The 23,493-nt window shown below is 38.1% G+C and overlaps 4 protein-coding genes across 5 annotated transcripts in view; all 4 read left to right on the top strand.

The window, feature by feature from the left end:
- The first annotated feature begins 3,338 nt into the window (after positions 1-3,338).
- Positions 3,339-6,500, top strand: hoxb8a (homeobox B8a). 2 transcript variants are annotated; one of them, XM_084127027.1, is made up of 2 exons: positions 3,339-4,684; positions 5,485-6,500. In XM_084127027.1, exons 1-2 carry the CDS (start codon positions 4,261-4,263, stop codon positions 5,799-5,801), a joined length of 741 nt encoding a protein of 246 aa, XP_083983153.1. In that variant the 5' UTR covers positions 3,339-4,260; the 3' UTR covers positions 5,802-6,500. The 2 variants fall into 2 exon arrangements, with proteins under 2 accessions (XP_083983153.1, XP_083983154.1); XM_084127028.1 differs by having other exon boundaries at positions 3,350-4,684; positions 5,488-6,500.
- A 1,225-nt stretch (positions 6,501-7,725) lies between these two features.
- Positions 7,726-12,091, top strand: hoxb7a (homeobox B7a). Its single transcript, XM_084125006.1, has 2 exons — positions 7,726-8,259; positions 11,309-12,091. The coding sequence occupies exons 1-2, from the start codon at positions 7,836-7,838 to the stop codon at positions 11,563-11,565; spliced, it is 681 nt and encodes a 226-aa protein (XP_083981132.1). The 5' UTR covers positions 7,726-7,835; the 3' UTR covers positions 11,566-12,091.
- A 1,969-nt stretch (positions 12,092-14,060) lies between these two features.
- The window catches only part of hoxb3a (homeobox B3a), a 51,176-nt gene continuing 41,743 nt past the window's right edge, over positions 14,061-23,493 (top strand). The window contains exon 1 of the mRNA XM_084088926.1: positions 14,061-14,498. The gene's annotated coding sequence lies outside the window, so the exon portion shown is untranslated. The remainder of the gene's footprint in view (positions 14,499-23,493) is intronic.
- On the top strand, positions 19,791-22,170 carry hoxb6a (homeobox B6a). The gene is made up of 2 exons (XM_084089057.1): positions 19,791-20,305; positions 21,337-22,170. The coding sequence occupies exons 1-2, from the start codon at positions 19,876-19,878 to the stop codon at positions 21,591-21,593; spliced, it is 687 nt and encodes a 228-aa protein (XP_083945183.1). The 5' UTR covers positions 19,791-19,875; the 3' UTR covers positions 21,594-22,170.

Raw genomic sequence — 23,493 nt, 5'->3', positions numbered from 1 at the left:
CCACACCATTAGCGCCCTTTATTTTGGTGTTTTGAAAGGAAACAAACTGCAGCAAGGATGTGCGCTCGATGTTCGGAGGAAATGGGAAGTCGACTGTCATAAAAAAAGAGAAAGAAATTCAATGTGGTGTGCCGCAATAAAATAATATGACTGTAATAAAACTTTATAGGGTATAAATTTCTGAAGGTTAAGAACTAAATGGCTGTAAAGCAAACACTACGCGAGAAAAAAAGAAAGAAAATGTGAAAAACGTTTCAAGCTTCTAATAACTGTAAGGCAAAATAATTTGCGTAAACACTGTGTCCCCGTTGGGGGAGTCTGTTTTTTTCTTTTTCTTCTCTTCTCTCGCATTTGTCGTTTATTGTGAACAGCGTTTGTTCTTCAGCCGTCCAGATTCCTTACAGAGTAGGGGGTCGGGATGGGTGAGATCTGGACTTCCACATGAGAGCCCTGAGTCCAATTCAATCGACGCCCACCCTTTGTTCCATTTCCGAAGTCACTGCAGTCCTTATAGCGGGCCATAAACTGCCACAAAAAGGATTTCTGGCGAGACGTCTGGGATGACCAACGTTAATTTGTTTACAACCTTTGGGACCGGGCTCGACTTCGCCATTTTGTGGGCACACATCCGATTGTGTCTTGGTAACAAAGGCCGGTTGCTATAGAACAAATAGGCCTATTTAAATTTCTCTAATACAGAACCGTCCTTTACATTACATTCTCTAGCTATGTATATAAAGGTTATTGTGTTTATTACAGGCCTAGTTGCTGAATTATAAACATAAATAAAATGCGAAGAATTATGGAAATGGTAATGATATGTAGTTTTGTTGTTAGGGTGCGTTGTCAATGATGTAAATAACCATGCAATAAAGCTTTCGAAAAATCGAAATATTGTTTTCTTTCTTTTAACAACATTAATATCTACAATTGATCTCTGCGGTCGGAAGCTTAAAGACAGTCATTATTGACAACTAAAAAAGGGAAGTAAACGTGATGATGATGATTACTAGTCGTAAGCTAGTTGAAGTATTTTAGTGAAGATGCTGGTACAGTGCAAAGTGCGCAGCCCAAATAAGGCCAATATAATTTATGCATGGAAATGTTTCATCGTGGCCTGAATATAAAAATATATTTATATCTATGTGTATGTAATTACAATTATATTAATATAATTATTATTAGTAGTAGTAGTAGAAGTAATAATAATGGTAGTAGTGATAATAGTAGCAGCAGTATAGTATGCTTGGTGGTGGAACTATTAATACTGGTGCATAAAAATGAATAAGATGAGTGCAACCCAAATAAAAGATAAAGCCTCAAATATCATACACAGACGGAATGCTACATTTGAGCCTCATTCTAAATCCTAAATCTAATAGTTAAAGATATTAGTGAAATATTGGTAAGAAAGAAGCGAGACTTTTCTTCCATTCTTTTTTTATGGTTTAACATTAGTATTAGTGTTTCAACCCAATGTAGATTACTTTTCTGGATACGTTGAAAAACCACACAAGACTAGATCCTAGGGGTCGGTTTTAAATGGATTCCTTGTTATAGAGAATTAAAATAAGTACTTTACATCATTGAATTTGCACTTACTGAGCTGTTAATTCGCTCATTCTGTTTTTATGTCCGTTGTTTATAGAACCATTAGCTTTTGAACTTCCGTCTCATTTCAGCTGAGTTTGCTCATGGAGTAACACACAATTGCCACTTGATGGCAATGTTGTTCCATCAAAAAGAGACTGGCTGGCCACCCTCCACCCCCAAACCGGAAACACTGGGGCAAAAACATTTGCAGACATGTGCGGTATTACACTTGACTAAAGTAAGGTTCACACAATTTCCCTCTGTTACAGCGGAGCTTTTGAAAGAAAAGAAGAACATTAACTTCAGAGGATTCTTTAATCTATGTGATAAAGCTCTTTTAATTTTTTTCCTTCTCTTTGTGTACTAACAAATGTAGCCTATAGGATACACAAACTTAATTACAATTATCAAGATTTGGCTACTTTTTATTATTATTATTCTGTAAAACCCAAACAAAATAGTTATTAAAAGTTTTCAGCTTTTCAGCTTATTGAGAATTATTGGAGCAATGTTGAGATTAATTAAATCACTTTATTATCTGCTCCATTTTTATATGACCCCAAAAATTGAGAGATGTGATGTTTCGGTAATTGTTTTAAATAATAATATATATGATTTAAATAAGATATCACCACACAAAACTTGGGTTAGAAAATGGTTTATTGACAGTAAAAACGCTATTGCATTGAAACAAGAAAATGTACAACAACATACGATAGTGTGATGTTCAATAAATTACACCATTAATTTCATTTACTGTTCACAACAGAATGTCTCTCATGCTTTGATGCATTATATATTGTGACTTTTACATCAGAACTTAGCATGCGAAATTGTATGGAGGTTTTAGTAAAGCCGACTCGAGTTTTGCTAGTCAAACGGGGAGGTTCACGCTTGGTGATCTCTTTGTCTTTTTCTTTTTTTAAGAGAAGAAACGTTTAATAAGTGTAAAAACAACATGTGCTTAAGATTAATCCGTAAAATAGACACATTAACGTTGTATGTAACCCATGTGTTGAAATGTAGCCCAAATAATCCTCTAGAAATAGAATTCATTACATTTAACAAAACTGTTTAAATCCTCGTCTGTAATTTATTGTAGACGCAAATTAAGTTGTAAAATGACAAGAAGCAGCAGCATTAGATGGTGTCATATAGATATGAAAAATAGAGAACTTTTTTGTGCGTTTTATGTGACCATGATTATTCAGTATATAAGAATACTTTTTATGTTTGCTTTTTTTTTTTAAATGAATAAATATACAATTCTATAAATAATTCTATAATTCGAATTCTATAATTCCCCCCGAAATCATACCAAATCCAGAAACATTTAAAACTGTTACAAACACGAAGAATATATTGTTTGTTTGTTTGTTTATGTGAAGCTATTTGCTTTTGTTAGAAAAGTATATGCACGCTACTTTTCACCCCTTGGATTTTCTAGATAATGTAAATCAGATTTACTTGTTCTAAACATAATGGCAAACAAAAAACAAAACGAAAATGACAATTAAGGGACTTGCTATTTCTGTATGGATAAAATTCGGAGTGAAGCATTTACAGCACTGGTCTCGGAGCCTCATAAAAACCTAACAGCTTTTTGATGCACTACGTCAACAACAAACAGTAGGGGCGTTTATTGCATTTCATAGTTTGTTAAACCATTTACACCACCATTACACCTGACGTGCAGTTAAATTTCGACATCCTTATATCTCTGTAAATATATTTATGGAAATAAAATGATCAAAATGTTAAATATGACCATCTCGCTTATTTTCGATGCGCGCGCCTCAGTCGCTGCAGAGGATGCTTTTGCAAAATTACGCGTGCTTATAAGGTTTTTAGGATATGTTTAAACTGATACTAATTAAATGGTGTACCTTTTAAAATTGGCCGTCTCGACCCTGACATTTAAAAAAAGAGACTCGACCTCGTTAGAGAGTTGGAAATTAACGACTAAATATGCATCACTTTAGGTTGTCTGTGATGAACATGCAAAAAATCAATCTTTCAAAGGGGTTTGGAGTGGAGAAGTTGAGTGGGGGAGGGGCAGAGGGTATGCACTTGATCTGATGCAAAGAGGCAGATTTCTCATTAACTTGCCCGCTTGAACATATTAATGTGCATATTCTCCCCTCCTCTCTTCTCCCTTGGCCCCCCTTCTCTCTCCTGCTACCTCGCGCTCTAACCCTCTCAGCTCTCTCTCACTCGCTTTCTCTTTTTCTCTCTTTTTCATTCTCCCGCTCCCTTCATATCAGAATCGCACAGAGCGGTGTCCGTGTGGGGATGCGATAAGCCAATGGAACCAGGATCCGAAAGAAGATGCAAATGATCCTGAAAACACACCGCAAAATATGAAACTACTCGTTTGCAGCCGAGTAAATCATAGAAAACTGGTTGGGAACTGGCACCGGAATTCACCAGGATTGTGATGCTGGAACTCTACAGCGGGGACATGCTTATGGAAGCTTTAGATAAGTTGTTTTAACAAAGGTATACGAACGCAAATCGTTCAGATATTGGAACTCAACGCTTTGCTGCTGCATTTTTTGTTACCTCAGTAACTGTGAAACTGACAACTCTCTGAAGCTACAGCGCTGATATAAAGACATTCAAACGCAAACTCTTGTACAAAATCAGCACCAACAACAACATCAAAACATGAGCTCATATTTCGTCAACTCTCTCTTCACTAAATACAAAAGTGGAGACACTCTACGGCCGAACTATTACGAGTGCGGATTTGCTCAAGACCTTGGGACGAGACCCACCGTCGTGTACGGTCCAGGCACTGGGGCCACTTTCCAGCATGCCCCTCAGATTCAGGAGTTTTACCACCACGGCGCGTCCACACTCTCTGCAGCGCCTTACCAGCAGAGTCCCTGTGCGGTAACTTGTCACGGCGAGCCGGGAAACTTCTACAGTTACGATGCTCTCCAGAGGCAAACACTTTTCAGTGCTCAAGACGCCGACTTGGTTCAGTATAGCGACTGCAAACTCTCCACGGGGGGCATCGGCGACGAGACGGAAAACGCAGAACAGAGTCCGTCGCCCACACAGCTGTTCCCGTGGATGCGACCTCAAGGTGAGCCTCTGCCGGTCAGCTCGCGTTGTGTGTGTGTCTGTGGAAGTGACATAAAACCTGAGTTTGCCTCACGAACAAAGCAAGAAAAAAAGCAGTGCAGTTTAGGTTTAGAATTGCATTTCCTGTGTGCACGAGAAGAGGGGGGACAATAGCTGGTTTTATTGTTTTATGGTGTTCAAAACTTGTGAATCACTTTACAGTTTAATGACCCCGTCATAGAAAGGCAGGAGTGTGGGAGAGAGGAAGAAGAGGGCGAGAGAAAAGCCCCTTCTCTTCTTGCTGTTTCCATGTGTGAGACTTTGCCCCACAGCTGATCTCTCACTTCTCACCCAGGTCAAAGTTTTACTGCAGCCTTTAACGACTTACAGTGAGCCTCGAGTTTATTTCACTACACAGTGGTCGTTTCACAATGATTATGTCATTTATGGCTGTTCCTAATCCTTTGAACATGTGAAATAGTATAGACTGCTTTTGACGACTCTATACTGCGGGGTTAGTGTTGCCCATTATTGTGTCAATTTGTGTGTGGGTAGTGTTGTGGTAGGATACTTATATTTTTAATGGTGGAGCTTTTTACATTAATTACTGTGTTAGACTGTGGGGAATCTCCATGGTACACTAAAAACCTACACATAAACTAATAATGTAACGCGATTATGTACTGGAGTAGATGTTCATTTTGCGTGAAAGCTGCCTTTGTGGATTGTTGCTTCACAAATATGTTTGAACTTGATTCTAAAATTACGATTTGGTGGGTGTTTTGAGCTCTGATTAACATCTAAAAACTTCTTTATTGCCAGTAGCTGCCGGACGGAGGCGAGGCCGCCAGACCTACAGCCGCTATCAGACGCTCGAACTCGAGAAAGAGTTTCTCTTCAATCCCTACCTAACGCGCAAGAGACGAATTGAGGTATCACACGCTTTGGGACTGACAGAACGACAAGTCAAAATCTGGTTTCAAAACCGTCGCATGAAATGGAAAAAGGAAAACAACAAGGACAAGTTTCCGAGCAGCAAGTCTGAACAAGAGCAGATCGAAAAAGAGAAACGGGAGAAAGAACAGGCATCCGGGACACAGTCGGCCGGCGAAGACTGCGACAAGGAAAAACAAATGTAGAGCGGATGCGAGTGTGTGTTTGTGTGTGTGAGAGAGCGAGAGAGAGAGTGTGTGTCTCTGTGTGTGTGTGTGTGTGTGTGTGTGTGTATGTGTGCCAGTCAATCGAAACGGCAAATAATAAATAAGTAAAATAAAACACAGACAATGATGAAGAGAATAACGGTGTTTGCATGGGAGGTTTGTCTCACAGACATTTTAATCAAGCCGAGTTGTTACATCTTTCACTCGAGGAAGGAACAGAAAAAATGACTGGGATCAGACAAATTACTATACACTTAATATGGTGACCACAGAACTTCAGGAAGACGAAGGACATGAAGCATTTCTACTTTTTACCTGTTGTTCAGAGTATGATAGTGTTAAAGCTAGTCTCCTTTCTTTGTGAAATAATTATCGTGAAACTTATGTTTCTATTGTTAGGATATTGTCATTAACAATTACCTTGGCAGCTGTATAGTTTTAAGTTAAATGGTGCACTTTTAACTGTTCTCACTTATATGTTATGATGATGATGTAGAATTAATGACTTCCAACAACATGAAACTGCCTATTTATGCCGTAGAATCTCTTTTTACACTTCTTTGGTTCTTCTTAAATCGATGGTATTTTTTGTTGTCTTCCTTTCTTGGGGTAGCCTAAGCATGCGCACAGTGGATTATAAAAATGAATAAACATAATAAAAAATAAATTTTAAAATGATGTCATGTGACCCATTGTTTACAATCATTGTTTGCTGGTGAAGTAGTTTATGAGATGACTATATGTTTTGTTGTCATTCTTAACTGTATTTTAATGTCTAAAACTGGAGGCACCGGAATAAAGTGGACACAATAAAGTTTACAAGCGAGAATTCGTGACACCATGTGTCCTCAACATCATTTCACGTTACTGTGCGGTTCCACGGTCCGCTTCAGTCAAAAAAACCTATAGGAATAAGAATATTATTATAAGCACAAACATGGATTAGTACACATTGTTAATGATGACAAATCTCATAAAAATACCTTGTAGTGTAGTCTGATTCTTGATTTATAATAAGATAATTTAACTAAAAGAGAGGCGGCATGCAAACCACAACTGAAAAACCTAACTATTTTGTCAGACCAACACCGTAACACGACACGATATAATATGCCACTAAACAGAAACAGACTATGTATTATCGTGAATCTACATCAAAAATCTCTTAAAACGAAATTTAATCGTGCTGAACTCTGTTATATGTGGGCATTTGAGTTATGGGAGCACATCATGTCAGGTGAATTACTGTCGTAAGAGTAGGCTATGTGGGCTTCTCAAACATCCAGAGAGTTTCACGACATGACTTTCGCGTGAACATGCATTAGCAAAACATGTATAGGGAAACTATTTGGGATGCACTGAACCAGTCCGTCGCCATGGAAATGGCTAACGTTGGGGGTGACTGCTTAGGCTATTGGGATGATTTGAAGCAGAAACTAGTAAGGGCCCGAGTCATCATACTCTTGACACGGACACTGTACAGACATTGCAAAAATGCAGTGATGAGATTGGGGCACTGCACCGGTGACAAGAGGAAATAGTGATGAAAATCAATACAGAAATAAATAGGTTTCTTGTTATTTGTGTGGTGCCCTTCCAAACGGGAGGCATGTTCCTAAATCTGGACAACCTGAACTCATTTATAAGTTTGTACAACCCACAATTATTTATTGCTTGACGCGGATTTGGTGATTACAGAAACCTTCTCAATAGCCTATCGATTTTTGTGTTCTCCCGTGCGTTTGTGTTGACTGTAGGTACCGTTGGCTGTAAGTGAATAATTTAACAAATTTATGTGGATGGTCAGCTGCGCAGCCCTTCTCCACATTAGACAGGGCTCTGGGAAGCCGTACACCCATTGGAGGATATGTCATCACGTGCTGCCCATCACGTGGCCCCTGAGGAAAAAGGGGTGATTTTTGGTGTAAATCTAGACTGTAATTCTGTAATATATCATTGGACCTCGTAAAACCGACACTAAAACTTCTTAGCATATAAATCATTTCTCAAATTATGAGTTCATTGTATTACGCGAACGCGTTGTTTTCCAAATACCAAGTGGCGAGTTCAGTCTTCTCTAGTGGCGTGTTTCCCGAGCAAACTTCTTGCGCCTTTTCGTGCAGTTCGCAACGGGCCAGCGGCTACGGCTCGGCTTCTACCGGTGCACCGGTCTCCTCCACATCTTCTGTCTCTCTGTCGAGCATGTACACTAACGGTGCTAGTCTTTCCAGCCAGACTCAAGGCATGTACCCCACTGCGTATGAGCTGGGAGCTGTCTCTTTGAACATGCACAGCTCTCTGTTTGACCATCCGAATCTACCCATGGTGAGCGCTGGCGATCTCTGTAAAGCGCAAAGCAGTGGTAAGGAAGAGCAGAGGGGCCACCATCAAAACAACGAAAACAACCTCCGAATCTATCCGTGGATGAGGAGCACAGGTCTGTGAAAACTGAATGTTTCTTGAGGACAGGGGTGTGCGTATGTATGTCTGAGGGGGAGGGAAACAGGTTAAGGGGAGCGACCAAGTCATTTCAAAAAGTGTTCTTTTCTTCAGATCTTTTTTTACGACTAATTAGTCGTCATAATTCAAGACATCCTAGTAGGCTACGTAGTATTTCGCGTTTTGTGGAAAAAGGGAGGGGACGGTATGAGAGGTCTGGATGAATTATGTTTAGCTTTAACAAATATGTATTCTGCTGACAGCGTGTTATCATGGTGGAATGGAATCCATCTTTAAGTTAGTTAGGAAGATGAATCCATCGTTAAGTTAGTATGTGCTCAAGCAATTACATTAAATATTCTTATATTTTTATATAGAGGGCGGGGCCTTGTTTTTCTAGGGTATGTTACAGCTGGGTGGGCCTTTGTTTTTAAATTACTCTCAGTAATTTAACTGTATGTGTGTGTGTGTGTGTGTGTGTGTGTGTGTGTGTTTTTATATGCTTATGTTGTACATGTATGTGCTTGTCTGCGTGCGTGTGCGTGGGCATGTGTTGGAAGTTTTACAAAACATGCTGTCATGCGTCCAAGTTCCCCGACTAACTATTTGCTGAACAAGGGTTTTTAACAAATCGTCTGCGTTTCGTAGTAATAGCACTTTTCACGCGTGTAGCCACCACACGTCCTGGCTGACGCATTTGAAAAGAAGGTCGACAAGTTCTCTTTTAATGATTTTCTGCGGCCTCTCAAGACACTCCCCACGAGCACAGACGTTCCTATCAGTCAACTGTCAACCCAGGGCGCTTCTTCTCTTGTTAGCTCCTAGTGTAAAAATACAACAACATAAATAGTTTTGAAACAGATACCTCATTAGCAAAGTTGTTGACATTACTGGCAGATAGTCATTGCTAGCCGATGGTGTATAGGCCTACATTTTCGTTCTACGTGTGAAATGCCATTGTCATTTTATGAACAACGAATGTGTCATAGTTAACCTATTACTTTGTAAGTACAGAGACATTTTTAGCTCTTTTAATTAGTTTAAATTACTTCAGTTTGAATAATAACGGCAGCTATTTTACTTTTGTAAATGTTGATGATATACACGAATAAGCCTCTTTTTTAAAAAGGGAAGCTGCTTATACAAATTTTATTCATTCGTTTATTTTTTGTTTTTAAAAAGTTAGTCCACTGCCATGTCTGCTAGCTGTAAAGGCCACATTTTTGATACGCCAAAGCTGGTGTAGACAGTTGCATAAAAATAAACCCTAAACATTCACGAGTACATAAACACATATAAAAAAAAATAATAATAATTTTTGCTCCTACACATTTTAACATATCAGACATGTATGCTGGGCCTTGCACCCCCAACCACAAGGTTTTATGTCTTTATAGGGCCAGCTGCCTTTTCGGTTGATTTCGTGCTTTCGTTTGCTATTTCACATAGATGGTCTCTGTCCCTCACTTTATTTCTCTTTCACTATTCACAGACGGACACATTCACACAGACCAGATGAAATTCTATTTCCATGTCTATCATTGGGGAGACCGTGTACGTCAGGGACCCTGAACAGTGACCCAACACAATGCTCGTCCTTGTTTTAACTCGTGTAAAAGCGTTTCGTTCTGCGAGGACAGATATAATGCACTTAATTTATACCCCTGAAAGAACGAAATAGCGGTATCTGCTTGGATTTAAATACAATACTTATATTTCTCTCTCTATTACTCTCATGCCTTCTGCTTTTCACCCAAATTCTTCATGTTTTTGCACAGTTTGTGCTAGATAGTATAGTATCAACAAGAAGTGTCACGGCGTTGACGACAACACGGAAGTAAGATACAAACGACTGAAGAGTGCAATAAAAAAAGTTCAAAAAGCACAAAACAGTACCCATTTGTCGACAGTCTGCTTGAAACGGAAACGCAGGGACAGCAGAAAGTCACTGACCGTGCATGGGCAAGGTTGTGAACGTCTAGTTAGATTTCTTCTCTCTAAACGTCCAGCTAAAAGATGGATACTTTACGTAGATGGCTTCTTTATCTAGATGGATATAACACTTCAGCGCGAATGTGTAAGGGAACTAGATCATGTTGTTGACTTTGGTCATGTTTAGAAGGAAGTCTGAACGCCAGGGCACCATTAGAGTCACGGGAGTGTGCAAGCCAGAGAATACACTTACAGCAGGGGTATTTGTATACTTTAATTTTGCTTTTGAATTACATTCCACTTTTATATTTAAGATGCATTTTTAACTTTCAAAGTTAAGTTTTAATTCAACTGTGTTGTATCTTAATCTTAATGCATGTAACAGTTCAGACGCACGGTTAAATTCTATAGGCCTATGTGTGCGTTTCGTTTTGCTATTTTTACTAGGCTATAGTTTATGTGACCTCGTGTAAGGAATACACATCCAAAATATAATTTAGATTACTTCAAGACACGTTTGGGTTTGATGACCGCTTTTGTTTTAATTTCAGGATTAATAGATAACTAATCTTTCCTTAATAATGAATTTCACCAAGGCACTGTGCCAAAATAAATAAATAAATAAATAAATCGTATTTAAATATTTACAATCGCTAATCTCAATATCATAAAATGTATTTGTATAATGACTGGCCGCTTTGTTAAGTAATACACCTATACAAGAATCAAGCAGCCATGCGTATTGAAGTCTCATTTCCACCAGTGTGTATTAGCTTACTGAAAATACTAAAATATGTCGAATCTGTTGTTTTACATTCACAAACTGAAGTGTAGCCTACTTTTTTTTTAGCTTAAATGTGAGTGATTTTTCGATAATTATAGCCTATCATATTTAATGCTTTTAATGAATTGTAAGTTCTTGAAATCCTTCGTTTTCATTCAGACCAATGATGATTCACAAAGGTAGACATGTTTTTCATTTTAACCATCGAAAAACATTCGAACTCTTCTTATTGATTGTAACAGATTTTTCTTTTTTTACTAGTGTTTTTGGTAAACATATTTTCCTACTTAACTTGTTACGCTTTCTGACCCTTCTCCCGCGTTTCCCACAGGTGCGGACCGGAAAAGAGGACGTCAGACATATTCCCGCTATCAAACATTAGAGCTGGAGAAAGAATTCCACTTCAACCGTTACCTCTCACGGCGGCGGCGTATAGAGATTGCACACGCCCTGTGCTTGACCGAACGCCAGATTAAAATCTGGTTTCAAAACAGAAGGATGAAATGGAAGAAAGAGAACAAATCAACGGGCCGCAGCTCTCCTGCTGCTGACCAAATCGGGGGCGACGAGGAAGAGGAAGATGAGTAGCGACGCATGTGGTATACAAATAGACTGTGCTGTATACTATCGATTCGACCTGCTTTAATTCAGGATTCACTGAGTTGAAACAAAAATGCTACTTAGAATACTGTGGGCAAAATGTCAATGTCGTTTCCCTAAGTAACTTGTGTTAGAGGTGTTAATGTCTTAGACTCGTAAATATAGTAATACATTACAAGTAATTTTAAAACGCATTTTAATATAGATATGATATATGATACATGTATACTCATACTGTATAGCCTACATTATATAGGCTATATATAGGCTTAATATTAATGTCAATAACACTATATAGGCCTATCATATATTTGTGACATGGCCTAGTTTGTGCCTATTAAGTTCGACCTAGTCACTGCAGGGTGAAACACAGAAGGGAGCAAGCTATTATTATTTTTTTTTTCTAATTTTGATATGCCCCTGTTATGTAGGCTTATCTATGTGTACATTTTTGTATGTATAAGCATTTTTTCCTGTTCATAAGTGTTCAAATAAACTGTACTGCTGACCACAAGATGTTTAATTTTTTTTTGTTTCCTTTCCAGGAGTTTTCTTTTCTGTATTATTTGCTTGGTTTTCGTTTCTAGTCGGAGTAAAATCACAATAATGCTGTGCCAAATAACCCTGAATGTGATAATACCACAAACATATATTTATATTTTATAAAGACCCCTGCCTTTTTAAAACAGTTCCTAAAAAATACTCGCGGAAATCTGCCACTCCGTAGTATAATAATAATAATAATAATAATAATCTTAGAAGCAGAATCAGAAGCAACCTGCCTGTCTGTCTATTTTTAGGTTAGTTATTAGTTAATAATTTATATTCACTACCAGGTTAAACATCTTCAATATGTTTTTATTTTTTATTAACAGTTACATTATAGGCTATTACTAAAATATTTTGGTTTTATTAATCCTTTAGGATTATTTGGGAATTACAATAGTTCTGTTGTGGACAAAATATAGCCTAATCATTGAAATAATATATATTTCTATATAGCCTATATTTACGTTTTAAATATTTAAATATAAATGAACAATAATGTTGCAGATTTCGTATAAATGAGCAATAATGTTGCAGATTTCGTAATGATTAGTTATCTCAAAAAGCAGTTTAAAAATGAGGACCAGTGTACTGTTTGTTTTAATCTAGGCTATAGGCCTAATATTATTTTGATTCGTCATTGTCGTTGCCTCGTGAACATCAATTGTTTGTTGTGACTTAATTTTTTTCCTCAGGTCAAGCCGAGTTCTTGTAGAGAAGTGACAGGTTCTGTGTCGTGTGAGACCAAAAGAAGGCGTTTATATTATGGGGTTGTAAACTAATGTGTTTAGTGCATCAATAAAAAGCCGGAAACGTCATAAAAGGGACAAAAAATCAGTAGAATGGGAAAGCGGCCGGTCTTTTCTGGCTTCAGATCTTGTAGCAGCAGTTAAGGTTTGTTACAAAACCTTTTCCGATTTAGACAAAACTGTAAGTGATCCATATTTTAATTTGCTTATTTTGATTGAAGCAATCCCCTAACTTTTGGATGCTATCTGCTTTTTGTCGCATTGCGAAATTGTCGTGAAGGCCTATGTAGTTTAGTGCAGTGTAGCCTATGCTATACAGTGTAGGCACAATTGCATTAACGCGACAAATGTTTTTGTCCTAAATATTTCGTTCTGAAATGTTTTTATTTTTAATTATAATAAAATGTATTACGGTATGCCAACGAGAAGTCTTTCTGTTTGAATCGCAGACTGTTTTCTTTTCTTTTTCTTTTTTTCTTAAATATTAATCAAATAAATAAGTAGGCATATTAATAATAATTATATTAATCGGCTAATATTTTTTTTCGTATTTCATATTACTGTATGATATTATGGCTCTGTTTTGAACGTAATCCTTAGCTGGGGCATATTACAAATAAAGAGCAAACATCCTCTTTTTAGTTGGACACTATATCCAGTCCTATAAAAAAAAATAATATTAATAATATTTGTCTTAGTCACTAACCAGTTTATAGCACCGTAACATTAACTGTTGTAACTTTGATCTCCCTTCATTCGCGACATTGTTTTGGGTGGCTTCATTTTATATTAAAGCTCATGCCTGCAAAATTGCCTTAAATGTCAAACCGCATTGGTGTTATATTTCGGCTTCAAAGACACAAATAACACATGTTCAAACCTAATATCTCACACGTTCGACTAATAAGCTTTTCAGCTAGCTTAAGTAAAGCAGTGCATGGAAACAAGCACGAAAAATATTAGATTTTCCTTGCGATTGTATAGGGAAAAGATGGCGACGGCAGAGCTACTGCTGTTAAAACAGTCATGAAGAAATGCAATAAATTCCTTGTTGTTTTATGAAAATTTACAACTTTGTGATAGAACTTTATGAGTGCCTGGGTCCTGGGATTGGCCGAGGATGGTCATGTGGACGAGTAACCGTGAACATGAACTTTTTATGATTTCCCAAGTGGTTATATTGCAGCATTCTTTTGGCCGCGGCACTTAATGTAGCTTCACTGTGCTCCTTAAAGGTTCTAGCTCTTTTTTATATAGTATATTTTTGCTAGCACTGAAAATCCATACAGTCGGAGAGCATTGTTCAGGCTGATGTTCTCAAATGGAACAGGGAGAGAACAGCCTCCTCTCCTCTCTGCTATGCTAATGTGGCCGTCTGTGATTGGGATAACCACTGCGATGGAGTCTTATTGAGATCTGGACACGCAGTAGGGTCTCATCTAATTTTTCATACGGGGGTCTGACTCCTGTTGACTAAAGCGGATGGAAGCTGTGGTGCCGCTGTCATTTTCACTGCTTCGCTCTAATGGCGGGACCAAGAAGAGCAACAGGACTTACCGACCGCGAGCTACGGCGAGAGGTTTGCGCCTCTCTGTCCTGGTGCTGGGTGACGAATTATCAACAAAGGTAAGTCTGTCATTGTCTCGCAACCGCTTCGTTTCTCTGAGGTAAGAACTCGAACAAGCCTAATCATGCGCACTGATGGATGTACTCTACTAATAAGCCGCGCGTGCACAACAGCTTAGAAGTAAACACCTTATCTAAATCCAATTATTCATTTCCATCTTGGGTGGAGCGGAATAAGCGTTTTGGTGCCTTTCCATGTATTTTTTCTTCTTCTGGTCAGCGGCAAGGTATTTTAGACCTAATGCATGGTGTGCATTTACAGAGTTTCAATGCTGATTGCTGATTTCGGGTTTTCCACTGCATTACTGTATTAATGATATGGAGCGCAGTCATGGCTGCGGCGAGAGGGCGAGGTTTGAAGAAGCTGTCGTCTTGCCAATCTGATCTTAGCCTTATACCTATAGTCATTTATTACGTAAAATGCTTTATTCAGTACGACATTAAAAGTTACATAGATGGCAAAATGCTTTAATACCGTCCTAAATCACACAGGAAAAAAACAACAACAACAAAAAAACTGATAGACAAAAATATAAGGTAAAATATAGGCTAATAATACTTGAAGAGTTATGTGAAACATATAGACTATTATATGTTCAAAATACCCAAAATACCCAAGGGTCTCCTCTTGTTCTGAATAGGACGTCTTTCACTTCCAGATCAGATGAACAAACCTTCCAGGTTATTCTACCGGCTGCAGTGAGTGGGACGTAATGATTCCTCGCGGCTCTGCTTGACATCGGTTCTCATCCATTCCATACCGTCCAGCAATTTTGTAACGTTCCTGGAGTTTCGGTGTTCATTTGTTCAAATGCTCATTTTTCTTAACACGCTATAGCGTTTACTGTATGGAACAAGGATAGGCTAATATTGGAAATGAATGACGAACCACTTTATGCAAAAACAAAACATACAAACATGTATTCCTTAAATAGGAAAAAAATTACACTTGCTTTTTGAGGGACTGTTTTGAGAATCAATCTATCTATCTATCTATCTATCTATCTATCTATCTATCTATCTATCTATCTATCTATCTATCTATCTATTACATTTACAGATGTTTTTGTTTAGATAACTACTACGTAATTACTAAAATGCTTGGAATCAACAGCACATCTCTAAGAAGGATCTCTCTGTTTCCTATACTCACAGTCTTAAAGAATATCCATCCAATAGACAGTGAACAATGAAATATCTAGTATTTATATAGGCCTATATATAAATACGGATATGTGCATTTAATGAACTTGTTCCACTTTTTCCTAATTTCATCTTCCGAGGTGCATGAATCTGCTAAGCCTGTTGTTGAGAGCTGCTGACACAAATCCAAGCACACGAGCCATTTCCCCGCTATCTGGCGCCATCTAGTGTTCATCCTTGTATTTCGCCAACACAGGCTACTTAGAGGGTGTGTTTATTGCACTGGGTATGTGTGTGTGAGCGTGTAGAGAGAGAGCGATAATTTATTACAGTGCGCATTTGTTTGCTGTATTGTGTGTGTGTCCGTGTGTGTGTGTGTGTGTGCGTGCGCGCGCGCACGCCAGCGCGTGACGTGTCGTTTTATGGCAGTGTGAGAATGTGTTTTAGTGTTCTTCTAAAGTACGTTTTATTGCCGTGTGAGTGCTTGTGCGACTGTGTGCGCACAGTATCTTTTCTTCCACTTTTATCAAGTCACACCAACATTCGCCACTCACCAACAGATGTGTGCTTTAGCTTTTAAATATTTATAAAACCTCTTAAATGTTGTAGGCTATGCAGCAAAGCACATACATTGCAGCCGCAGATAACAGGAAAGACAGGGAGGGGTTCTCGGCCCGGTGGCAGTGAAACGTAAAAGAATGTAGGGGCTGTAAATTCTCCTAGCTGTTCTTGCTGCTCTTTGAAGTGTCTGCGTTTGGGGGAGATTTGTGGCACACATGCACTCACTGAAAAAAATCTGTGGCCTGAAGGGCTTATATTCCTCCATCTCTGCTTTCTTGCTTCTTGTAATCTATCCAGAATATCAGCATTTGACCACTCCAAGGTTATTCCATTGTACATGGAATGAAGTGCGTCGAGGCCTAAGTGCGAGCCGAGTTGTGTGTGCCCTCGCCAAAACCTACATCCTTCGCCAGTTTTTAAAGCCATGCTGACCTTTTTTTATTTCTTTGGCGTTCTCTCTTAGGAAGTATATACTCCAAGCAATAAGTGTTTATTTGGACTGGTAGTGGGCATAACCGGAAAGAGTGTGTGTGTGTTTGTGAGAGAGAGAAAGCGAGAGCGAGAGAGAGGGGGGGGGGGGGGGGGGGGGATTGGAGATTGTATGACTGTTTAATGCCATAAAGTGTGAATGTGTGATATGGGTTGTCTCTTAGTCTTTGCATTTATTTCAGGGCTCTACTGTTTTGCACCTAAGTAATATGATTTCTAAGTAATTCCAGTCACAAGACTGAGTTTCCATAATGTAAAAAGTACAGTCACTCTCATTTTATTTGCATAGCTGTGGCATTTATAACTTCAGTGGCTTACATTTCAAAGCACGGATAATTACAGAATTGGAATTATTGTTAACGTATAAATATATAAGTTCAAAGTATCTTAAAATTAAATTAAATTTAGTTTTATTCTTTGATCAACCTAAAACAAATCGTATTGTTGTTGAAAACAGATAACATTAGGCATTATTACCATCCACAAACTCAAAAATCCCTTGTTATGGGTGGCTGACAAAGCTTCTGAAAATCAATAAGGCTTTTATCCCTTAGGTTTATGATGTTAGTGAAATCTGATACGACCGTAAAAATACATAAAGAACGGGCCGGTTTTCTTTGGGCCAAGTGTGTTTGATTTACTAATTTATAATTGAAATCTCCATTTGTTTTGTATGTTGTCTAAAATGTAGTTTTTTTTACGGATCTTTACATATAGAGACGCGCACGTTTAGCTCTAAATGCCATGCATTTATTGCACTTTGCTTTGACCACATGTTAAAGTTTAGCATGTGGTAGAACAGCATTCATAAATTAACAGCAGGCTTAAGGCAAGAGTTTGCGGATCACCCCCTCCCTGACTTTTTGATAGTAAAATGCATGCGCATTTGTTAAATGTAACTTGTTTAACCAGATATATTTACCAGATATATTTAATACAAACAAATATAATATACATATAAATAAAATCTATTTCTAACTAAGCTTCCGGTATTTAGGGGACAAGATAAACAGCGAAACCGTGAGCATAATTATCGTGAAAATAATGCACTGATATTAAATTACAGCATATATGATAATATAAATGCGGCAACCACAGTCTTGCTGTAAATTTAAAGGAAGCCTAAAAGCGCGTTTAATTATTTATGTAAAAACACATAGGCTATTGTACACGAAGGAAACACGGCATTTGAAGCAAGGCCTGTACGTCATTTTAAATGTTCAGTTATAAGAATTCGTAACTTAGGGTACAAACAAATGTCTGACACCAGCATTAAAAGAATGAACTCCTGAGTTGTTTTTCATATATTTTAATATAAAGATGCGCTTTTTACAGAGTTTAGCATGTTTTACATTTTAAATATTTGACATCGCCTACTCACATGTATTACACTCGGAGGAATACAGACCGTTATAGCATTCTTGACAAAAAGTTCATAACAGGTCACTCCATGTCCAAATGGGTGTGAAATTATTCACTTTTACTCCTTATCACTAAATAAGTGACTTCCGCAGAAAAGTTGACTGTCTATAATAGTCCACTGCAATCCAGTTGCCTCGCTGGCTTCTGTGGTTCTTCGAAGACAAGGAAGAAATACCTGTAAAGAGAGAGAGAGAGAGAGAGAGAGAGAGAAAGAATAATGAAGTTAACTATAAAACGCGAGCTTTTTGAGGAAAGAATGCCTAGCACAAACTTATTTAAATGCCAAGCACAATCTCTAGATGTCTTGGTTAAGAATTTATAGAACGTGTAATGGTAGTTATTGCTCGTTAATAATTAACAAACGTTGACCAGGCCCTTCTCCCCCTTGCTCATTTCTACAAATGGAAACACAATAGATGCTTTCCGTTCGCAGAAAACTATGCAATGCGAAAGGAAACGCAGCATCCTAGTCAAAGGAAACTGAAATGAAAGTAAAATGCACGCAACCCCCAGTGCGCCACCTTTAAAAATATCCACTTGTTGTGTCGCAAATGGTTTATTGGTCGTATAGCGACAGGATACCCGGCCACCATAACTGTACTTTTGGTTAATGAAAAACACACGCACGCTCGACCAGTGCAGCGCAACACCGACAAAAAGCCAAAACACTGCTGAACTATTTGCTGGCATTCTCAAATCATTAATTAATTTAAGCAAAGGAGGAAACAAATTGTGCGCAATGCTGTAAAAAATGTCATGCGCATAGAAAATACATTTAACAAAACTTGTGTTGAATGAAAAACAAATTGACAAAACATTATATATATATATATATATATATATATATATATATATATATATATATATATATATACACACACACACACACATTTGTTTTCAAAAAATTGTGGATGACAGTAAACGTGTCTTTTATATTCACACATTCAGTACATATTTGTGCTGTCATTATGTGTCAACATGAATATGTATCATTTATATTATCACTAAACAGTTTAATATATATAGGCAACATATATGTTACCTTCTGAATTTTGTTAAATACTTTTGCTCAGGCTCATTTACTTTGCACTGTTTATATATAGGTTTTGGTTTTCTTTAACACGTCGTTTACCATTTATAAATCACTATGAAATTACAGTGATGAAAAAAGCGTTGAAGCCGAGATCATCAATATGTCATTTTATCTTTTGTGACCTACTTGTGCGATAAGGCCTAGTAAAGTACCTATCTGAAATATAAAGGATGGAAAATGATTAAATGTTGTACGTAATAATGTGTGTTTAGAAAATCGGCTACTCCGGGTCTTGTATGTTGACACTTTACTCTTCAGTGGTATGATAGGACCAAAGCCGACTGTATAATGTGGGGGCACAAAGTGTCGATGAATTCAATTTAGCGTTTTAAAATTCCTATGTGATTCGCATTGTGCAATCTCATTGGAAGAAACGGAAAGGGAGAAGGGATTAAAAAAAAGCTAGTTCTCTGCTCCGGGGTCCCCCGGCGCGTGCAATCACAGCCCCCCTCAAGGGTGCTATTTTGCAGGCACGTCCGCTCGCTATTGGTCAGTGGCTGGTCAGATGGTACGGTTTCCCTCTGTCCCGCACTGGCACATAGCCACCCAGAACACCCCCCCCCCCCCCCCCATCTAAAACCCAATCTCCGATAAACTACTAATAGCTAAACCACTTGGACTATAAAACACAACAAATCATAAACCACGCAAAAGAGCCGTACCCTCCCAATGAGTTCCTATTTTGTAAACTCAACTTTCCCAGTGACTCTGCCCGGAGGACAGGAGTCGTTCTTGGGACAGATACCGTTATATTCCTCCGGATACACAGACCCTTTACGACACTATCCCGGTGCTGCTTATGGAGGTTCCAGTGTCCAAGAGAAGGCGTACCCATCCTCTTTTTACCAACAAGCGAACGGTGCCTACGGCAGGGCGACCGCCGCCGGTCCCTGCGATTATGCGACAGCAAGCTTCTACAGGGAAAAGGACCCTGCCTGCGCCCTCGCCAGCATAGAGGAACACTCGTTCGTGCTCAGTCAGGATCATCGCAAGACAGACTGCACGGGATCGACGGGGAAAGGCATCTACCCTGAGGCCGACGAACAGAAGCCGTCAGCGCCGGTTTATCCTTGGATGCAACGGATGAACTCGTGTAACGGTGAGTTCATGTTGTCTTTTTTTGCCCTTCATTTTTTCTCATCGCTAATAAAGACGGAGCAAGAGCGTGCTATAGCCTACGTGACTTACAGCTTCACTGTACAGTGCCGGAAGCCCAATACAGTGCAAATACGTTCGTCTCCACCATAGTGTCATACTGAAAGCAAAGCCACTCCTGTAAAGTTCTGTGAAATCTCTCAAATGTACTGTACTTGTTTTTGAGGGAGGACATTTGGAAATATGTTCGCCGCAAGGCTCATATCATTTAAATCACTAGAGAAGCGTGTCTAATTATAAACAGAAGAGCTGCTGAATCACCGTATGTCTTATTACAAAATTATCATTGTTGTTCTTTTGATACATCTGTTGCTGTTTGTGCCTTCTTATGATACAGTGACAAGTACATGGCAGTATTAGGCTGTAAAAACACTAAAGATATTATGATTGGGCTATGCAATATAGTCCTTGAAACTACAAGGACCAATAGAAGCTGAACACTGTGCATTTTCTGTATCTTGATTTTATTCGCTGCCTATAGCCCTGTCCGTTTACAGTAGTTACATGTTTAAAGTTCAGCAGCATGAACATCCACGGACATCTTTGTACACGTTTCAGTCACAAACACAACTTTGACATGTGCTCAAACTATTACTAGGCGCGTTGCATCTATGTTCAGATGAAGCACAAAAATAGACCGGTATCTTTTGTTTATATCTGTCACGAAAATGAGAAAAGGAGAATTACATTTCCTCAGATTTTAGACCTCTCAGTTTGTCTGCACATAGGTTTAAATGAGGACAACATCACTAAAAATCAACACAACAAATATCTTAAATGTGTTAAAAATGCAGGACAGCAAAAATGTGATATATAGGTTAGTCGACTGTATTTTAGCTGCATGTATTTCGCACTGACTTGAGAGTTTCTTGTCATTATGTCACCCTCGAGCTGTTTTCTCCGGACGCATTTATCATTGTAAAAAACACGCTCTTTGTGTTAATGTTTGACTTTTCTCTTTTATCCCATGGACAGGGACATTTGGTAACGCTGGCCGAAGGGGTCGTCAGACGTACACTCGCTACCAGACGTTAGAATTGGAGAAAGAGTTCCACTTTAACAGGTATCTGACCCGAAGACGCCGCATTGAGATTGCGCACGCACTGTGCCTGACAGAACGTCAGATAAAGATTTGGTTCCAAAACCGGCGAATGAAATGGAAAAAAGAGAACAAATTGATCAACTGCTCACAAACCAGTGGCGAAGAGGAGGAGGAGAAGAGGACAGAATGAAATTTTAAACGATAAATTTCCCCCACCAAAAGAAAGCTATGGCATAGAGGGCACCAGACACCATGATATCACAAATGAAGACTTTCCATCATGTTAGCAACTGTAGCATTCCTGTTAACTCAATGTAATTTCTTTTGTGATTTTTTTCCTTTTTTTACATGACGTTTAACACATGTGGTTTTGTGCGCTCTTATTCAATTTAGATTTGCTCTTATGACTGAAATGTCCATGTTGAACGAAGCTATTTGAAATTTGTGTCATATTCGTGTTTATATTTAAGCTGTGTAAAAATAAAATAAATTCCCATGTATGGAAAACTTTTTGCTATCTTTCATTTATTCGTAAGTTAAATGTTGAGACACTTGACATAATTTATTGAGTCTGAGTGAAAAAGGACTGGAGCAGCTAGAGATTCAAGAAAAAAAACATACACGCAAACACACACAAAAGTCTACAATAGTCAAACATTTTTACATGTTTTTTGTTTGTTATTCAAGCCTTTAATTAAACGAAATACCGCCTCTCGTGCTATATTTGATGACGGCCGATAATATGAAATGACGGATCCTCATTGCGGAAACACCTGCTTTCCATGTATTCTTTTTATTTTTGTCAAGAAAACTAGTTTAAACAAATTCACGGTTGACCCATTGGATGATGTAAAGAAAAATACAGCCTTTACCGAAAATGTATAGGGCAACGCAATAAACATGCATATTGCTGCGTAAATAATATGACATTTCAGTACCTGCTGGCATATGTAAATATATGATACATTTACTATTGTGTGTATGATATTTTAGGACAAACAGTGGTCGCGTGTTTTTCTGACTTCATGAAACAGGTACAAAGCCCCAAAACTCTTCAGTTAGGGATTTGGTTTCGCTTTTTGTACAACTAAAAGGCCGAACGTCGCCCACTTGGTTCCAAAATACTTCCTACAAAGTGAGAGGTGAAAAGGTTCAGCAGGTTTTAATAGATAACCAAAAGAGAAAGCTGACCTGTGGGCGCTGGTCACTCACCCTGAGATACTCTACAGCCTGGAGGGCTAAGCGACAATAAGTCGACAATAAGTGGTCCTAATTGTGTCAACAAAATTCTACCCAAAATCAGACACATAATTTACATTAAAAAAACAAAAACAATCTACAAACCAGAGTATACATGTATCTATACATGAATGTGTTCACCGAGCACAGTGGGAGAACTTCACGCTTCTTCGCAGGCTAGAATATTGTAAATCTGTTACTTATTGTTAAATTCTGCTATTTTCAGGGAATTAAATATTGCTAAAATATAAGAGTTAATATTGTTCTGAGGTATTTCAACGGTCCTTTTCCGGCTTTAACATAACCAAACGTCTATAGAAGTTTAGTACAGTTTTACATCATGCACATACATGAAGCAGCAATTGGCGTTTTGTCAACAAACCATATATCATATTGGAACATAAATCACGATCTCGCATTCCTTATGTTGTCCATACAGTGTGCGAACAGGAACTCATCTTTGGAAGACGTCTACTAAAAAGTCGCTTCTTAGGATGGAAAAAATACATCTGTGGTATCCAACGATAGGATTCACTGGAATTTAGCGGAATTTAACGATTTGTTTGAATTTTGTATATTTAATATTGTATAGCCTATTATGTATTCATAATGTAGCTTAGATAATGTTGCCACCAGTGCTTATTTTTTTTCAGCATTATTATAATATTTTAAAGTACTACTAGAGTGGCCGTAGGGTTTCACATCATACAACTAAAATATTATTATGTTCTTAAAATGTGTGTTATTATTAATTATTAACATATACATTATTATATATTTTAATAATACGTTTGTATGTGTATGTGTGTGTGTGTATATATATATATATATATATATATATATATATATAT

Source organism: Abramis brama (genome assembly GCF_963993115.1).
Source record: "Abramis brama genome assembly, chromosome: 1".
Classification (NCBI taxonomy): Eukaryota; Metazoa; Chordata; class Actinopteri; order Cypriniformes; family Leuciscidae; genus Abramis; species Abramis brama.
Note: the sequence above shows the minus strand (reverse complement) of the source record. Positions and strands in the feature narration are given on the sequence as shown.